The sequence below is a fragment of the Diadema antillarum genome, unplaced genomic scaffold (assembly GCF_040938485.1).
Source record: "Diadema antillarum isolate AM-2024a unplaced genomic scaffold, OU_Dant_1.0 scf00000140, whole genome shotgun sequence".
NCBI lineage: Eukaryota > Metazoa > Echinodermata > Echinoidea > Diadematoida > Diadematidae > Diadema > Diadema antillarum.
Genome location: NW_027271029.1, coordinates 1,419,513 through 1,436,888, shown reverse-complemented (window position 1 = coordinate 1,436,888; position 17,376 = coordinate 1,419,513). Strand labels below are relative to the sequence as shown.

General features: G+C 42.3%; 1 protein-coding gene across 1 annotated transcript in view; it reads left to right on the top strand.

The window, feature by feature from the left end:
• Positions 1 to 17,376, top strand: part of LOC139721242 (uncharacterized) — a 54,612-nt gene that overhangs the window by 6,966 nt on the left and 30,270 nt on the right. Inside the window, exon 6 of the mRNA XM_071632563.1 lies at positions 952 to 2,782. Within this exon, the coding sequence (XP_071488664.1) occupies positions 952 to 2,782 (1,831 nt within the window). The remainder of the gene's footprint in view (positions 1 to 951; positions 2,783 to 17,376) is intronic.

Here is a 17,376-nt window from a genome sequence, read left to right as displayed (position 1 = left end):
GGGGGTAGGGGGGAGGGGGGTGGTTGGAAGGGTCCAAATGGGGGCCTGAATTGTACATTTTCATCTTCTTCCTGAAAACCTCATGATGGATTTTTGTCAAACTTGGCAGGTAGCATCCCTAGGTGGTCAGGATCTCAATTTATCAAACTGGGCACCATGCCCCACCCAGAGGGCCCCAGGGGGCCCCAATTCCCCCAAATTAAGGAATCTTGAAAAAATTGGGCCCTTATTGTACATTTTCATCTTCCACTTGAGAATGCCTCGTCAAATTTTGGTAGAGCTGTGAATAATTTAGATTAGTGACTGCGTGAAAGGTGAACTTGCGATACTCAGGTGAGCGCTAGACCCGCGGGTCTCTTGTTATTGTGGGGGAGGGGAGGGGAGGGGGCTGACTCCATGCACCCTTCTTTTGCAACCCCGGTCAAATTTCCTAGCTCTTACATCCAAATGACACATACCAAATAATGAATTACTCTACTCAGTATCAGATATGTCACTGGAAAACTGATATAGTTTCATTTTCTCTCTTGGCCTTTCTCTTAACCTGCTTGACTCTCAAACATTACTCAACTCAGCAAATGTCATGTGTGCATTGTTTATCATGGCTCATAACTGCGCATTAATCGAACATTGACAAACTGTAGTCTGAATTGTGAGTCTGATGATTATGGGCCATCTCTTTGTTAATGGAAGTAGTAGTATACCTTTTTCCCCTATGGCACAACTGTGCATATGTGTGTGTGTGTGGGGGGGGGGGGGGTGGGGGTGGGGAGGGAGCTGCAGCATCTCACAGTTTTGTGGTTCATGTGATTACTAGATTATGATCCAGAAATGTGGTTTGCAGTCAGTTTAAGGGATTGTGGCCCATTATGTTGTGTTTGTGTGACGAAGATTTGAAATCCGCTGCCATCACGTTCATTTGAGTGTTATGCACCATGCCTTCTTTCACAGGATGCACAAACGACAACAGCACCCACAACTACAAAGAGACCAACGACTACAGAGCCAACAACAACAAAGCCCACAACAACACAGCCTACGACCAAACCGACCACAAGTATGTCAACCACAGTACCTACAACGACAAGAATGACAACCATCCAAACCACCACCCCACCGACCACACCTCGCCCAACACCTCCAGTTGTGAGCACGGAGGCCCCACCATCTGCTGATGCTGCCGCTGATGAGAAGGAAAAGATGAGCATATCAACGGGTGTCATGCCAGGACAAGGGATGGGAGGAAAAGAAGAACCTAGAGGGTTCGCAAGAGTTGAGACATCCTCCAAACCTGATTCGGGACAAGGAAGGCAAGGGCTTGGAACGGACATTGGGGACAGCAGATATCCACATGGGCCTGGGGGATTCTCTGTGGGGCCCAGCAGTGCCCTCTCTGGATCTGCTTCTGGCAGCGTGACAGGTGACTCATTGGCTGACCGAAGACTGCCCCAACCTCAGCAGCAGTCGCCAGGTGAAACACAAGGTCAAGGCAGTGTTGGAACGGGCTCAGGTGTACAAACAGGCGGGTATGGCCCAGTTCAGGGGGCAGGTGGTCAGACTCGACCAGGACCTGATGGAAGACCCCAATCTGGCTATGTCTCTAGTTCACAGTATGGCCGTGGTCCCACTCAAACCGGCTCTCAGGGCCAAGCACAGACAGGACAGACTGACCCAGAGAACACTCAATCTCGTCCATTCTATGGGTACTTTCCAAATTTGAACAACCCTCCAGAAACCCAGGTGCCAAGGAGGGAAAATATCCTACCTGTACAAGGTGCTGCTCAACAATCATCCCAATCATCACCGAATCAGCCCAGGAGACCCAACCCAACAAGGACGTCAGGATACAATCCCAACCTACCTGGTGGCCGCACAGGCTCTTCTGGTCAAACAGGAAATCCTGTGAACTCTGGAACCACAGCTCAGTCGGGGTTGTTTGCTGGAAGTTATAATCGAGGTGTCCCTGATTCTTCAAGGCCATACAGACCAAACTACAACTCATATCAGGGTGGTGGATATCTGCCAGGCTCGGCGACTGGAACTTACTACGTACAGAGTGGAGGTGATCAATCAAGAACAGGCATCAGCACAGGAACCAGCTCTAATCCAAGAGGACAGCCACCGAGACCAGGTTTCAGTCACCCTCAACCTGGAACGCCAACCGGTGAAATCGTTTACAACCCAAACTACAGACCTCCGCCAAACCAAGGCTTGCCAGTTGGAGGTGGTCAGGGAGTACCATCAAGAGGACAAGGTGTGCCGCCAACATATGGACAGGGAGTGCCCACCCAGAATCAGGGTAGACCTGTTGTTCTGGGTCAAGGGGGAAGTAGCTTACCATCTCAAGGGCAGAGTGTCCCCCAGCAACCTCCAAGAGCAGGCACTCCTAATCGCTACCCATGGCGTCCAAACCAGGGATACCTCCCGGACAACCCTTCTCAGCCCCCTTCCAACCTTCCGCAGACCGGAGGACAGTCGGGTGTCTCCTACCCCTATCCAGGATCCCAACAACCATCTGGCCCTGGCCTTGGACCACAGGACCCGCAAACCAACTTCAGCCCATTCAGCGCTGGAGTGCAGGGGCCACTTGTCCCTATTGGAGGTGAGGATACTGAGACCTTCACAAGCGATGACTACAGTTCCAGTATCCCGGAGGAGGATCAAGGAAACCAGGCCACTTTGGGCGGGAACCCCAATGTTCCTGATCCTCCTGTCAACCAGCTGGCTTCCTACATCTGGATGGAGACTGGCATGACTGAGTGCTCCATGTCCTGTGCTGGAGGTGAGCTGCCTTTGAATTCCTACTGGTTTTTCATAAGAGAAAATCCACTTGAAACTCACATATCTCATATAAGGAAAAACAGGGGCAATACATATCCATGAAACCAAATGAATCATTAAGGCCAATTAGGAGTTGATGTGTAAACAATCGTATATGGCTGTGTATGGTAAGATCCAAACGATAGAAGATAAACAAGCAAACTGTCATAGATATCCAAAGAGTGGGCATATATTCTAAGAAGGAAGAAAGTATGGTCGCCAATATTAAGATTACAGTGATCATCAAAATGACCTTATTTAACCAAGGTGGCCTCAATGTTATTACTATTCATCATGAATGGTGCTATGACTATCTTTATGCCTGCACTGCAAAGTACAATTTCACCCATTAGTCTAGATGGCAACTGGATACTCTGTCCAATGCTGCATGCATACAGTGAATATTGAACCCTTGTGCTTTCCCAAGATGACAAGTTCTTTAACCCGTTGAGGACGAGTCCCGAGTATACTCGGGCAGGTGTCTATGGGAAATGCGTGTTGTAGCAAAATCGAACCGTCAGCGCATACCAGAGAAGAAGTGGTTTCATAACACTAAATCACTACTCATAGCATTACATAGCAGATATTTAAGTCAATTTTCTCTTTATTTTTCATGTTAGCTGTATTCTAGATTCCACATCCTTATCTCATTTTTTTTTTCTGTGAATGTAATTGAGTCAATTGCTCATCTTGCTTCATAACTTCAAATTTGTGCACTCAAGTTTGAAACTCCCCTCTCTCACTCCCTCTTGCTTTCTCTATCAACATTGGGTTTGTCATTTCCCTGATTAAAATAAAGATAAGCAAGATAAACTTATGTGTTAGTGATGGGAGGAAAAATTACTAACACCATTTCCAAAATAATCTTTAAGGAAAAAGAGAAATGATATAATTCAAACACTTAAACTCAATTTGCAGCGCTGAATTGCCACAAGTTTCAGAATTTCTTGTCATTTCATCCATGATCCAGTCTGTGGTAGAGTTGTGCTTGATGCTTTTTTCAAGAGTCAAACTGTCAAGTTTTGATTGGATCTGGGATATTTCCTTTCTGTCTCGCGGTCTTGTCTTTCTTGTCTGTTGCAAAGATTCGATCTCTGAGTGGGCTGTGTGATTGATTGGGATCAATGTTTAGCATGGCTCAGGAAACCAGTATTTGCAGAATCATGCTGATGAAAGACTTTTCCTCTACCAATTTCAGTCCCTCTTCCCTCCCCCCCCCCCCATCACTGGCTTTCTTTACTTTTGTATCATTTCGCCAAGACAAGCTTACCTGCAGTTTTTTTGAAGGTCAGGAGGAGTGTTGCATGTTCCCAAGATGGTATCTGAAATGGCAGGCACAAAGTCATAATCTTGCTGTCATAGGGTATAGGTTATCACCATTTGTCCATCATCTTTTTAACCCATTGTATATCAGAAACTTGTGGATGCTACATAAAAATCTATGAAGATTTCTGGAACTTACAGGCAAGAAGTTCAATGGAATGTGGAATGCACACACCATAGAAAAGTTGATGTATAGTTTGCACTCCTGGAAGCATCTATGGGTATTCTATTATTCATGGATGATGAGCATAGTCAATAAGACTTTGTTAGGAGCTGCTGTTTTGAAGAGCAGTCTTTTTTTTTCATAAAGTCCAGCAGATGTATGGTATAGCTATTTGTCTTTTGCATTTTGTATACTTACCAGTCTATTATCTTTATGTCAATTTGTTTACTTACGAAAACTAGAATTCATTCAGTTTCTACAGAACAAAATATTCAGCATTAGGCGCAACTGCTAGAGAAAAAAAAAATTCTGTAGGTATTTCTCTCTTGGAAAGTTCCCTTTGTGCATTCTGTGTTGACATTCAGTGGGCTAGTATGATTGTAGGTTGAGTTGATTTAGTGGGGCCGACCCCTAGTTTTAAAGTCAGTTCTGCTGTCTGTGAATTCATAAAGGTTCCGGTGAGCTTATTTTCATACTTTTAACTGTTCCACAAAGTACCAAATGGATTGATTAGTTTACAGTCTTACAAATTTCGGTGGGTCATAGGACTGTAGTGGAAAAGAGAAAAATGCAAAATCTCATTTTGTTAATATTTAGGTCATTTCACACACAGCAGGATAGACATTTAGATAAATAGTGTTTGAATTTGCAATCAAGTAAAGCTTTTAAAGCAAGTTCAAGCCTGTCAGAAAGAATTTTACTATAAAATGTGATATATTCACTTTGCTGAAATTTGTGGTACTTGTGATTTGCAGGTGTGTAATATCTCACACCGTGGATACAGTTGCTCTCTCACTCTCAAGAAATGGCAACTGTTTATTTGTGTTCGAGCTCACTCAAGAAATAGATGCCTTCCAATAAGAGTGGTGATACACATACTGTGATGACCTTAAAGTTGTCTCAGTCCCTGTGATTTCATTTTCTTTTCTTTTTCTGTAGAGGGCAGTTTTGGCTAAATCTTGAAACACAAATATTCCATGTCACTTCTGCCCAGGAATCTTATTATCTGTAATTGGCCATTTGGGTGTTTACGTCTTTATTTTCATTTTTTGTGGAAAGGTGGCAAGTTGTAGCCTCCAAGCATTATTTGACATTGAGAATGTCAACTTATTTTTTTTTCTGCCTTTCTTATTTGGCTCCAATGACTCTGTCATACCGGTGCAAAGTATTTTCTCTGTCTTCTTGCGAGTCAACAACTACTTGTATATTTTCATGAGATCTTGATAGGAATGTGCCAATTTTCTTTGTGTCAAATCATGGCCATCCAAAATCCAGAAATGGGTTTCCCACACCTTCTACCTGTAAATCTGTGGCCTGCCCCGCTCAAATAGAGAGTAATGAACTGTGTTGGAAATAAAGGCAGGTAGGTGGTCGGCTTGTTAGTGTTTATATTCCCGGTATGTTTTCTCGGGCTAAAGTTACAATATCTTGTAATCTCATGAGAGATGGTGGTCACTCACTTTCAGCTGTGACAGTTTTTCTGTGACAGGAGACTGGTTTTATTCAATCCCCTTTTAATCGTTACCTTAACCTTGCGAAGCTGTTGGAAAGTACTAGATGCCAGGTCAGCACAGCAAAAGACAAAACAGAACAAAAACAAATACAGACTATTCAGGTGGCAGATCTTCCTAATGTAAAAAATGCATTTAGACGAATGTAGCTTTGGTTTGCAGCCTGAAATGAATCCATGACGGAAAAAGACAAACATGTGATTAACATTATAGTTTGACCTTCATTTAACAGAGTGCAAGAATTGAATGATTCTTCGTCGCTGGTAGTCTTGCTAGAATAACGCTCACTTCCTGAGAGACAGACTTGGAGTTTACTTAAGCTACAAGTATGTTGTCTGAGCACCAAATGACGATTGAGTGTCACTGCAACAGTATGTCTAGTCTTCTTGTCATTGGAAGAAAAAATAAACAGTATATTTTCATTTTCAATTCTACTTTGTTCACAGGAAGTGAGATTATTATATGAAAAATAATTTCCCTATCACAACAAAGCTACATTGTGCTCTTTTAAAAAATCTCAAAGCTGGTGACAGAAAAATAAGGCACATACTGGTATCAGTAATGTAATATCATTCAGACATCATTTCCCACAGATTTTTTGGTTGCCTCAGAACAGGTGTAATAAACATTGTTACCATAAAACCAGAAACATTTGCAGTCTGAAATTGTCACGAATTGAAGGCAAAGGCCTTTTTACAGCATGAAACTTTCCCCAATCCTAGCTCCTTGTAAAATTTGTGAAAGTTTCACACACAAAAATTTCTAGTTTACCAGTATGCACTGTGCAAGTGCCAAATGCACATTAAGCACTATCAAACAAGTCTTGTACTTGAGATGTGCTTCAAGTAGCCAAAAAGAATAAAAGTTGTTCATAAACATTTGTTTATGGTTACTTACTCAGTTGCATGCATGATTCCCAAGTGTAACCATGGAAACTCCAAAAGGAGATATAATGACTCCAGTATACTCCAGCAGTCATTAGCGATCAGAATTCTTGACGATATCATGTTGAAATGAGATACTTGCTCCTCGCTTCACAAGTATGGCAACCAGGAGGTTGTCAGTCTTTCAAACGTGAGTCCAGACCCATTCAAATCCATCACCCTTTGTTTCTTGAGGTATTCATTACGACAATTCCATATGCTCCTTGTGGGAATATAGTGTTCTGACGGGAAAAGAATATCGACCAGAATTGAGAGACAAGATCAGTGGAAGGGAGAAATTGATAGCGTGCAGCTGAAAGATATATTGATATTTGTTGCATGTCATCAAACTGTCAGCAGCTGCTCAATATAGCATGCAGGGCTGGTCATATTCGCAAAATAAATTCAGATCTGTGACCAAAATTTTTACAGGATTTCCACTAGGTAACATCAGAAGAAATGTAGATTTTTTAACTGTCCCTTAAGCGTCAGAAGAGTTTTTCAGTAAGTCCTTTTGTACTTGTAATCTGCACCTTTCATAGCTGCACAAATATGCCAAAAATAACTAAATAAAATAATGTACAACTAGTTCTAGAGATACTTCAGTGAAGGATTTGATTATGGGAAACGAGGTAAATTTGCTTTCTGCAAACCATTGCAGCAAGAATCGTTGCACAGTATTGAGAACATGAAGACCATTTTGCTTTGATAAAAACATAAGAAAGTGTGTCAACTATATTAAAAACTATCAAAAGTCTTGAAACTAAGTGGTTTGCAGTTGAGGCAAGTCAATTTTAAGCCAATCAGTTGAGGAAGACAGGTGGGCTTATCCACCGACTTCAGCTTAGTGCCATGTTGAGTCTTCAAATTCAGATCAGCACTTTGGTACACATAGAGTTTTCATTGCCATGGGAAAAATCTTTCAAATCACACTCGTCATTGTTCATAAAAAGTGCACTGACAGTGGAGGTTTTTTTCTGTGTAACGGTAGTAGAGGCAATTTGGTATACTCATTTGACTATGTGATCTTTGTTGTCTAACGTGTGTGAAAGTTACAGAAATTTGTTGAATTACTGTCATTTTTCCCAACCACATTACTGGAGTGAAGTACTGCTAGTCTTCAAGGATGGGTGGGGGGGGGGGGGGGATTGCGGTGTACACTGTAGCATGCAATTAAAAGGAATATGATGAAACATATGTTACATAAGCTTGCTTGAAGGTTGTTCAAGCCGCCCAAATCTCGCACATAATATGCAGATGTCATTTTTCCTCCCTTGGGAGGAGAATTAGTGCAAAGCCCATATCAAGAACAGGGAAAATGCCAGAAAGATTCTGTTTCACTGGCAGTATTTTAATCAAACTCTAGTTTTTGATACTTGCAGATTTTCTGGGGGTCTAGATGCCAGTAGATATATTCCCTCTACCCCTTGTGATGCCAACATATTTCCATGGATGTATGCTCAAGCTCATGAACTTTACGAATGTCTTAGGAATGCTGAGTCATCGCGTGCCCCGTTCATACTGCCTCTCTTGCCCCATTCACACTGCCTCTCTTGCATTGGCTGGGCTCATACTGGTAGTACGGTACTCTGGCTGGAGTCAGGCCAGTGATATCTAATCATGTTGGATGAGTGATCATGATCAGGTTTGGCATGCTAAATAATATGAAAGTACATGGACATCTTTGTCATGGGGCTCATTGTCACGGATTCACAAAGCAATCGTAGATGATGACTGACCACAGCCATGATGCAGGTCTTCAAAACTTGGAAGAGAACAGCGAATCGTAAATGACATGTTGCTGTACTCAAGGATCAACAGTTGTAATAATCTGGAGCAGCATTTAGGTTTGTAGTGGTTGTAGTCAAATCCATGATTGTGAATGAATTTCATGTATACTTGGCATGACACTTACTGGAGAAATTGATCTTCAATTCAATTTGAGGCTAATTTGACATCTGCAATAGGTATCTACCAAGAAAAATGGATGGGTATGGCATTCTACACACTCTCATGGACACTGAAGTTTAAACAATGATGAGGATGACCACAGGACCGAGCTTGGCTGCATTCAATATTGGTTAGCATCAAGGTCAATACATGGACCACGCCCAATCTACACTCAGACAACACTAACCTTGTACCCATGGCATCACTCGTGATAGTAGCCAAGCCCTCTGCTGATTCACTTTTAATAGGTCCTGGCTGGAATAACACGGAACAGTATGAATGGGGTATCTGAATGTGTGGAATTCTGAAGAAGCAAATCAGACATTATCTAGTGTGTGTGTGTGTATGTATTTATTCGAAGGTCTTGTCACTGTCGTGTTTGCCAGCTAGAGACATGTGACCGACCCAACCAACCGGTGGGTGGTGTGGGACTCCGCCAAATGCCAAGAACACCTGGTGATGGATTCATGTCTCAGGCAATGATCCAACAAAATACCTCTCTCCTCCATGCTCTTGTTTCAACTCCTGTAATGTGGGTCACCGAGTTCCCATTCAATCAGAGCCAGGTCAAGAAACAAAGTTTACAATCAGTAAGAGGTTGTTCCAGAAGGTTGGATGGGGCCCCAAGAACCCCCCCCCCCCCCCCCCCAAAAAAAAAAAAAAAAAAAAAAAAATTCTGTCATTCGTTGGCATATCCCCAGCTTCCTATACCTTTCACCCTCGTTTGAATGACTGTTAGTATTGAAGGTAGGATTAATATATGATTGGCATGTACAAAGAGGAGAGGCTTTGACGTGACAACAGATATTGTTGGTACCTCCCCGTTTGAAAATACATGATTTTTGCCATCAGAATTAATTTCATGGCAACAACTGTAATTTTGAAGCAGGATGCTGATGAATAAATGCTTCTGCTTGAGTCTAGTTACAAGGATACTACAAGGTACATATTGATTACTAATACTGAGCTAGGGAATTTGTTGTTTTCTTCTGACATTTAGAATCAATAAATAAGGAAGTCTCTCCATACCCTCCTTGTCTCTCTCTGTTTCTGTTTCTCTCTCTCTCTCTCTCTCTGTTTTTTGTATTTTCTTCTCAGCAAGTCTCTTGCAGCTGTCCGTCTCTGCCCGTCTCACCATCTTTCTACCTCTTTGTGTAAGATTGTTGCCATGGAGATGACAGAAAAAATGTCATATCCAGGTCAGGGGTCTGTACACAAGTGTTTGCATGTATATTTATCTTTTTATCAGTCTACCTCGTCCTATATTTAATTCTTTCTATCTCTTTCTCTCCATCTCTGTCTGTCTGTCTGTCTGTTTCTGTCTGTCTGTTTCTGTCTGTCTGTCAGTCTGCCTCACACACAGGCACACACACACACACTCACAGACACACACACATGAAAGCACTCATACTCTTGGTTGGTTCATCTGTCATTTCTTTTATATCTCCTTTATCTCTTTCTGTATATCTATGAATCCAATTATCATGTCATTTATCTGTCCCTTCTGTGTTTGTGTGTGTGTGTGTGTCTGTTGTTCTGTCTGTATTTCTCTGCCTATCTGTTCCCATTCTTCCCATAAATCTGTCCTTATCTCTCTGTTTCTCCATCTCCTCCCTTTTCCTCAATAGGCCCTACATATTTTATCTCTTTTTTTGTGTGTGTATGTATATCCCCCTTTTCAGACGCATGCCATTTTATACCAAAACTCGATAACGAAACAACGTATAAAGAATCATCGTATAGCAGCCAGACCATTCAGACACCAATTTCGACCGTTCTGGGAAACGTCGTATACATGTGCAGTTTCCCACTGCGCATGCTGTTATAGTCATGAGTGACAGCTGTGGGGTCACCTTTCGTGCGCGCTCCCATTAAGCCCCGCCCAGTTATACTGTTCTATGGTCGCCATACGTTCAGACGCACACGGAATCGTTACTGAGTTCTAGTTCGAAACGATGCTTGTTGTGTTATATGAGCGCACTACATTTATCACAAGTGTACGCATATTCCATGTATTCTATATTTGAGTGATACGGTCAGAGCAGCAGTCATTACATGACGCTAGTTTGTGATAGTGGATTAAAGTTGTTCATTTTATCGTTAAACAACTGAGTCCTCTGTTCATCATTGAATCCGGTCCACTATTACAACATGGTGGCAGCGGTGCCGACACGGATTTATGCCAAATCAGCACGGAACTAAAGTTTTCTTAGGGAAATTCATCATGAGTGACTTGTGCTGAAACCGCCCAAGAGGACACTGCGCACAACACGTCTACGTCTACTGCAGATACGTGCATGGACTAGCTGAACGACTCGTCTTGTGAGTAACACTGTGCGTGAATAAACCGATTATTTTATCATCCATGCTGCTCATCAACGAATAACGATACGAATACATATCATCGGATTGATGAACGCTTTGCAGAGCATTCTATATTCGTTTCTACATCGTAAGATATAGCTGTGTAGCTCGTACAAAATGTTGTCAGAACATTTTCGTCGCACGAATCACTGACATTCGCCACATTGGACAGTTGCAGTTCTGTAAACAAGCATTATCGACGCGCACTGTATCCAAGTACGCGCAATACCCGAGCGTTTCAACCAGGGACTTCCATTGTTGACGTAACAATAGACCAAGTTCGTATTACCTGAGCGCACCGTATCCATTGACATCCATTGTTGACATAACAATAGAAGACGCAGATAGACGCGTATTATCCTGGACTGGCCAGAAATGTGTTTATCTTATCGGCATAGCAACGTGTATTGCGACATCATTGCTTCTACCTGGACCATCACTCAGCGGAAGGATATTTCTGACAGAGCATACGCAGTTTCCCGTTATCGCAGTTCATCTACCCTGCAAGCTACATGTACAACGTAGCGAGGACGGACAATCAAGACACGGCACGATCCAGACTGAGAGTGAATCCATATGCAACCAGATAAAAGAGATGAGAATTAGTACAATTCAGTAAACTATCTCAGACATTTGAACACTTGCGTGTGGACAATTACAAACATTTGTTATTTGTGTACATGAATGTTTTGACATATTCATATGCATCTGTGTATTACTGTGGTAATCTTGACATCTAGACATGTTTCGATGTATTTTGGAGAGTGTACACTATTGATACATGTATATCAGTAGTGATTTTGTGTCACATATTTCTGTGTTTGCAAACTGTTATTGATTTGTTTACTTTGTAAACTATATCTGTAACCATTCAGCCGTAAGTTTGCACAGTGTGACGTTGACATCAAGCATTGTATCATTTGTATCTCCAACTCAATCTAAATCAAAACGCACGATGGCAAAGTATCCAGATATGAATTGGAATAGTGCTGATGTGCCGGAAGAATTCAAGTTATTCAAACAACGCATGGAGTTATGTTTCCAAGACAACGACGTCCAAGACCCAAAGAAGCAAGCAATCAAAATCAAAATTGCAGTAGGAAATGAAGGTTTGCGTAGAATTAACGCATCCGGTCTATCCAATGAGGATCAAGAAAAACCTGCAATGTTGTGGTCTACTCTTGAAGGTCAGCTGAAAGTCAAGCTGAATTTTCGCATCCACAGACTGGAACTGATGCGATATCGTCAACACGCAAATGAAACTATCGACGAATTTGTAAATAGATGCCGGAGTAAAGCCAAAGAGTGTGACTTTACCGAAAATGAGCTCTCAGAACGCGTGACAGAGCTAGTCATTGCGTCTACACCTATTGAGGCGTTCCAAAAAAATCTTCTAGACCAACCCAAAGGCTACAAGATAGCAAACCTCCTTGATGAAGGCAGAAAATACGAAGCCATAGCCGTAGGCAAACAGTGTCTTCGTTCGATCGACTCCTCTGCAAGCAACGTAAATGCTCTATCACATAACCAAGATAGACGCAAGAAGTGTGGTAACTGTGATTTGAATCATCCACCAAGAAAGTGTCCAGCCTACAGAGACATTTGCAAAGCATGTGGTTCCAAAGGACACTGGGCTAAATGCTGCAGAAAGACAAAACACAGAAAAGTGCTTCGAGGACGAAGTCCAAGCAGAGGACGCCAAGGTGGTAACCGCAGTTTTTCACCACGAAGACAGAAGACACCCACCAGGCAGCCAACCAAACAAAATGTAGCCAAATTCTCCAAAGAGCCAAAAGGAGAAACCCAGGAAGATTTTGAGGAATTTAACACTATCGTACTGGGAAACGACCTAGACGTATCTATCGATTCTGTGCATCAGAAAGAAGCATTCGTGAAGATTGGAATTATCTGTCCCAGCAAACGTGGACAACACATCTTACATGCAAAGGTCGACACCGGAGCGAGTGGAAATACACTCCCTCTACGGACAATCAAGGCCATGTATGGAAGCAGGTGGCAAGCAGTTGTACACCCGACTTCAGCACGTCTTACCGCATACAATGGTTCCCCGATACATTGTTTGGGCACCCTTCAGATCACGTGCAAGTACAAAGACTCCGAGTGGAGAGATCAACTTTTCTACGTGGTCGATGTCTCAGGACCAGTGATAATTGGACTACCTATGTGCAGTGAGTTACACGTGGTAACAATCCATGAGATGCACCCTCAGAGTCGTAGTCCAACTGACAGACCGTCTCCGTTGAAATCTGTCAAGGACCTGCAAGTGCTCTATCCGCAACAGTTTGATCGTATTGGTAACTTTCGTGGAGAAGCAACACTACATGTCAAAGAAGGAGCTGTCCCCACCATTGATGCACCAAGAAAGTGCAGCGTCCACATCAAAGACAAACTCAAGGCTGAGCTTGACTCAATGGAGAAGCAAGGCATCATCAGACAAATCGACCATCACACCGACTGGTGTAGTTCGATTACTACAGTTCTCAAGAAAGATGGATCCTTGAGAGTATGCCTAGATCCCAGGAGATTAAACCAGAATCTCAAACGATGTCCCCACAAGATTCCAACTCTTGAAGAGGTCAACCCAGCTTTCTCTGGAGCAAAGTATTTCTCTAAACTCGACGCGAAATCCGGATATTGGTCTGTTCACCTATCCAAAGAATCCCAGGAGCTGACAACTTTTCGTACTCCATTTGGCAGATACTGCTACACACGCCTACCTTTCGGACTTTCTGTCAGCCAAGACTTGTTCCAGCAACACATGGACCGTATCGTTGGTCAAGTAGATGGATGCATCTGTATCGCTGATGATATTGCAGTTGTTGGACGTACCGAGGCAGAGCATGACAAAAACCTCCACAGACTGATGGAAGTTGCCCAAAGAGAAGGACTTGTCTTCAACAGTAAGAAGTGTATCATCAAAACTGACAGCATCAACTTCTTCGGCTCTGTATATACCAGAGATGGCATCCGCCCTGATCCACAGAAGATTGAAGACATTCATGCCATGCCAACACCTCAAGACAAAGAAGATCTACAGAAGTGCCTTGGTCTTCTTAACTATCTCGCTCCACACATCGCCAACTTCTCTGAAAAGGCATCACCCTTACGTGAACTACTGAAGCGAGATGTGCCATTCACATGGCAAGACGATCATCAACATGCCTTCAACGAACTCAAGAAAGCGATCTCTGCAGAATCTTGTTTGCAGTACTATGATCCAAGGAAGACAACGATCCTAGAAGTCGACGCATCATCAAAAGGCCTAGGAGCTTGTTTGATGCAAGAAGGCAAACCTGTCGCATTTGCTTCAAAGTCTCTCTCATCGTCACAAGCTAACTACTCCAACATAGAGAGAGAAACGCTAGCCCTCGTGTTTGGAATACAACGTTTCCACACATACCTGTTCGGAAACCAGTTCACTGTCCAAACTGATCACAAACCCTTAGAGATGATCACCAGAAAGCCACTGAGATGTGCGCCACCACGTTTGCAGAGACTTCTCATCAAAATTCAAGGCTATGACTATGATGTCAAGTACAAGCCAGGCAAATCGATGATCATATCAGATGCTTTGAGCAGAATGCCTAATCCAAGAAAGAATCAAGACGTTCCCCTTGATGTCAATGTGGAAGAGATCTGTGAGGAAATCGACATATCACAGATTGACCTTATCTTCTTTGGACAAAAGAAGAGAAATGAGCTGCAACAAGAGACGTCGAGAGATCCTACCTTGCGAGCTCTGTGGCAAATCATCACGAATGGTTGGCCAGACACAATCAAGGAAGTACCTAGAGAGGTCAGAACATTTTGGCCATACCGCGATGAAATCGGAGTATCAGATGGTGTACTTTTCAAAGGCAATCAAGTCATCATTCCCACAGACCTCAGACAAGACATCCTGAATCAACTTCATCAGGGTCATCAAGGTATTGAACGTACCCGCAGACTAGCAAGGGAAACCGTGTATTGGCCAAACATCAATAAAGACATTGAGCAAATCTCAAAGAATTGCTACGCCTGCCAAGAAAATCAGGTCAAGCAACAAAGAGAACCCTTGCAACCTCACGACATACCAACTTCGCCGTGGACGAAGCTTGGAACTGACTTGTTTACTTTCAACAAGGAAGAATACCTGTTAGTGACCGACTACCATTCAAAGTATCCAATCGTTCGCAAGTTGAAGGATACATCCAGTGCGGCAGTCGCAAACATACTGAGTGGTATCTTCGGTCTTTTCGGACCACCAGCAACTCTGATATCAGACAATGGTCCACAATTCGTTGGAAGACCATTCCAAGAGATGTGTGAGAAATGGTCAATTGATCATATTACATCGTCTCCGCGATATCCAAGATCCAACGGACTCGCTGAACGCATGGTACAAACTGTGAAAGGAATCATGACCAAGTGTACAAGGGGGCGTTTCATCAACGAGTTCGTCGGAGTTTTCACCGACAAATTTGCTATCAGCCAATCAGACCAAGGATTTCATTAGCTTTTGACAGTTGTCAGTATAAATCCTTGCGTCTGATTGGCTGATAGCAAATTCGTCGGTGAAAACTCCGACGAACTCGTTGATGAAACGCCCCCCAGAACTGGACAAGACATCCGGACAGCACTACTACATTTTCGTGCCACACCAATCGACTCCAACCTACCATCACCTGCTGAATTACTCTTTGGAAGACCAATCAGGACAACACTTCCAAGTCACCACCTGACCAGACAATCGTCTACGCCTGATTTGTTGTTTCAGAGACAGGAGAACATGAAACACAATCACGACTTGCATGGAGGTAGAGATTTACCACCTCTACACGTCGGACAGAAAGTGAGAGTTCTGAATCCCAAAGACAACACTTGGCTTCCTGCCGAAGTGAGCAAAGTACGTCAGGAACCAAGATCCTACGAAGTAGCAACTCCCAACGGTAGCATCTTGAGGAGAAATAGATCTCACCTGAGAGAGATGCCAACCGGAACGAAGCCAACAGACCCAAAACGGGTTCACTTCGAAGACGACGACAGGAGTGAGGAAAGGAGACAACATCCGGACAGAAGACAAAGACAATCTGATAGGAAATCAGTCTCTACCCGGTACATAACGCGATATGGACGTGAAGTCAGACCCCCATCGCGGTACCAAGAGTAATGCAATGCTGGAAGATGAACTAGCAGCATTGTCAGTGTAAATAATATGTTCATTCATTATGTTTAGTGTTGATTTATTTACAGCACATTTGTGTAACCAAGTGAAACACATCATTTTATTTCACAAGACAATATTTGAAATTTAAGTCAGGAACCATAACAACTACGACATATGCTACATTTATCAAAATGGTTGTTGCATGCTATATATATATCTGTGTATAACTGTTAATCACATTTATGCATTGAAACTATGATGTAGCTGTTCACTAATTTCACTTACAAAAGTTAATCTCAACTGAATGTTAAAAAAACAACAAACATATAAATCATTTCCTGTGTTGATGATAATCTGAGTACACACTCAAATGCTAAATCATTATGTTTCTATTACATACATATGTACATTCCGTATGAATATAATTATTTCTGTCTCATACAATTAAAGATATCACGAAGATATACGTGAAATTATTTGTAAATATGCTGGTGTTAAACTGCATGCTTTTTTGTGACAATAAGTTTGAATAACGTTATCGTTTTATTCGTTCTATCTTTCGATACCAGATATGTCGAGATTTGTTCAGTATGAAAAATGTAAAACTTATACTGATAAAAAAGAGTTTCTGATACTGAGTATATTGCATTTGTGAGACCGGCTGTTTCAAGAAGAATAGATTTTATTTGCCTCTCTGATTATGATTCAACGTATCTATGCAAATCTCAAACAAGCTTCCTCCATTTTTTTTTTTCAGCATTCTGTGTCAGAGATTCACATTTATAATACTTGGAAGATCAATGTGAATGTTTCCATAATTAAGTACAAGTGCAGTTTAAAAATATTCGTCATTGTATCTTTTCAGAAGGAGGGGGATGTTGTGTTATATGAGCGCACTACATTTATCACAAGTGTACGCATATTCCATGTATTCTATATTTGAGTGATACGGTCAGAGCAGCAGTCATTACATGACGCTAGTTTGTGATAGTGGATTAAAGTTGTTCATTTTATCGTTAAACAACTGAGTCCTCTGTTCATCATTGAATCCGGTCCACTATTACAACAATGCTCTGACCGTCATTTCGCTATACATCGTTTCGTTATACGTCGTTTCATTAGTCAGCGTTCAGACGTATAAATTCATCGTATAGC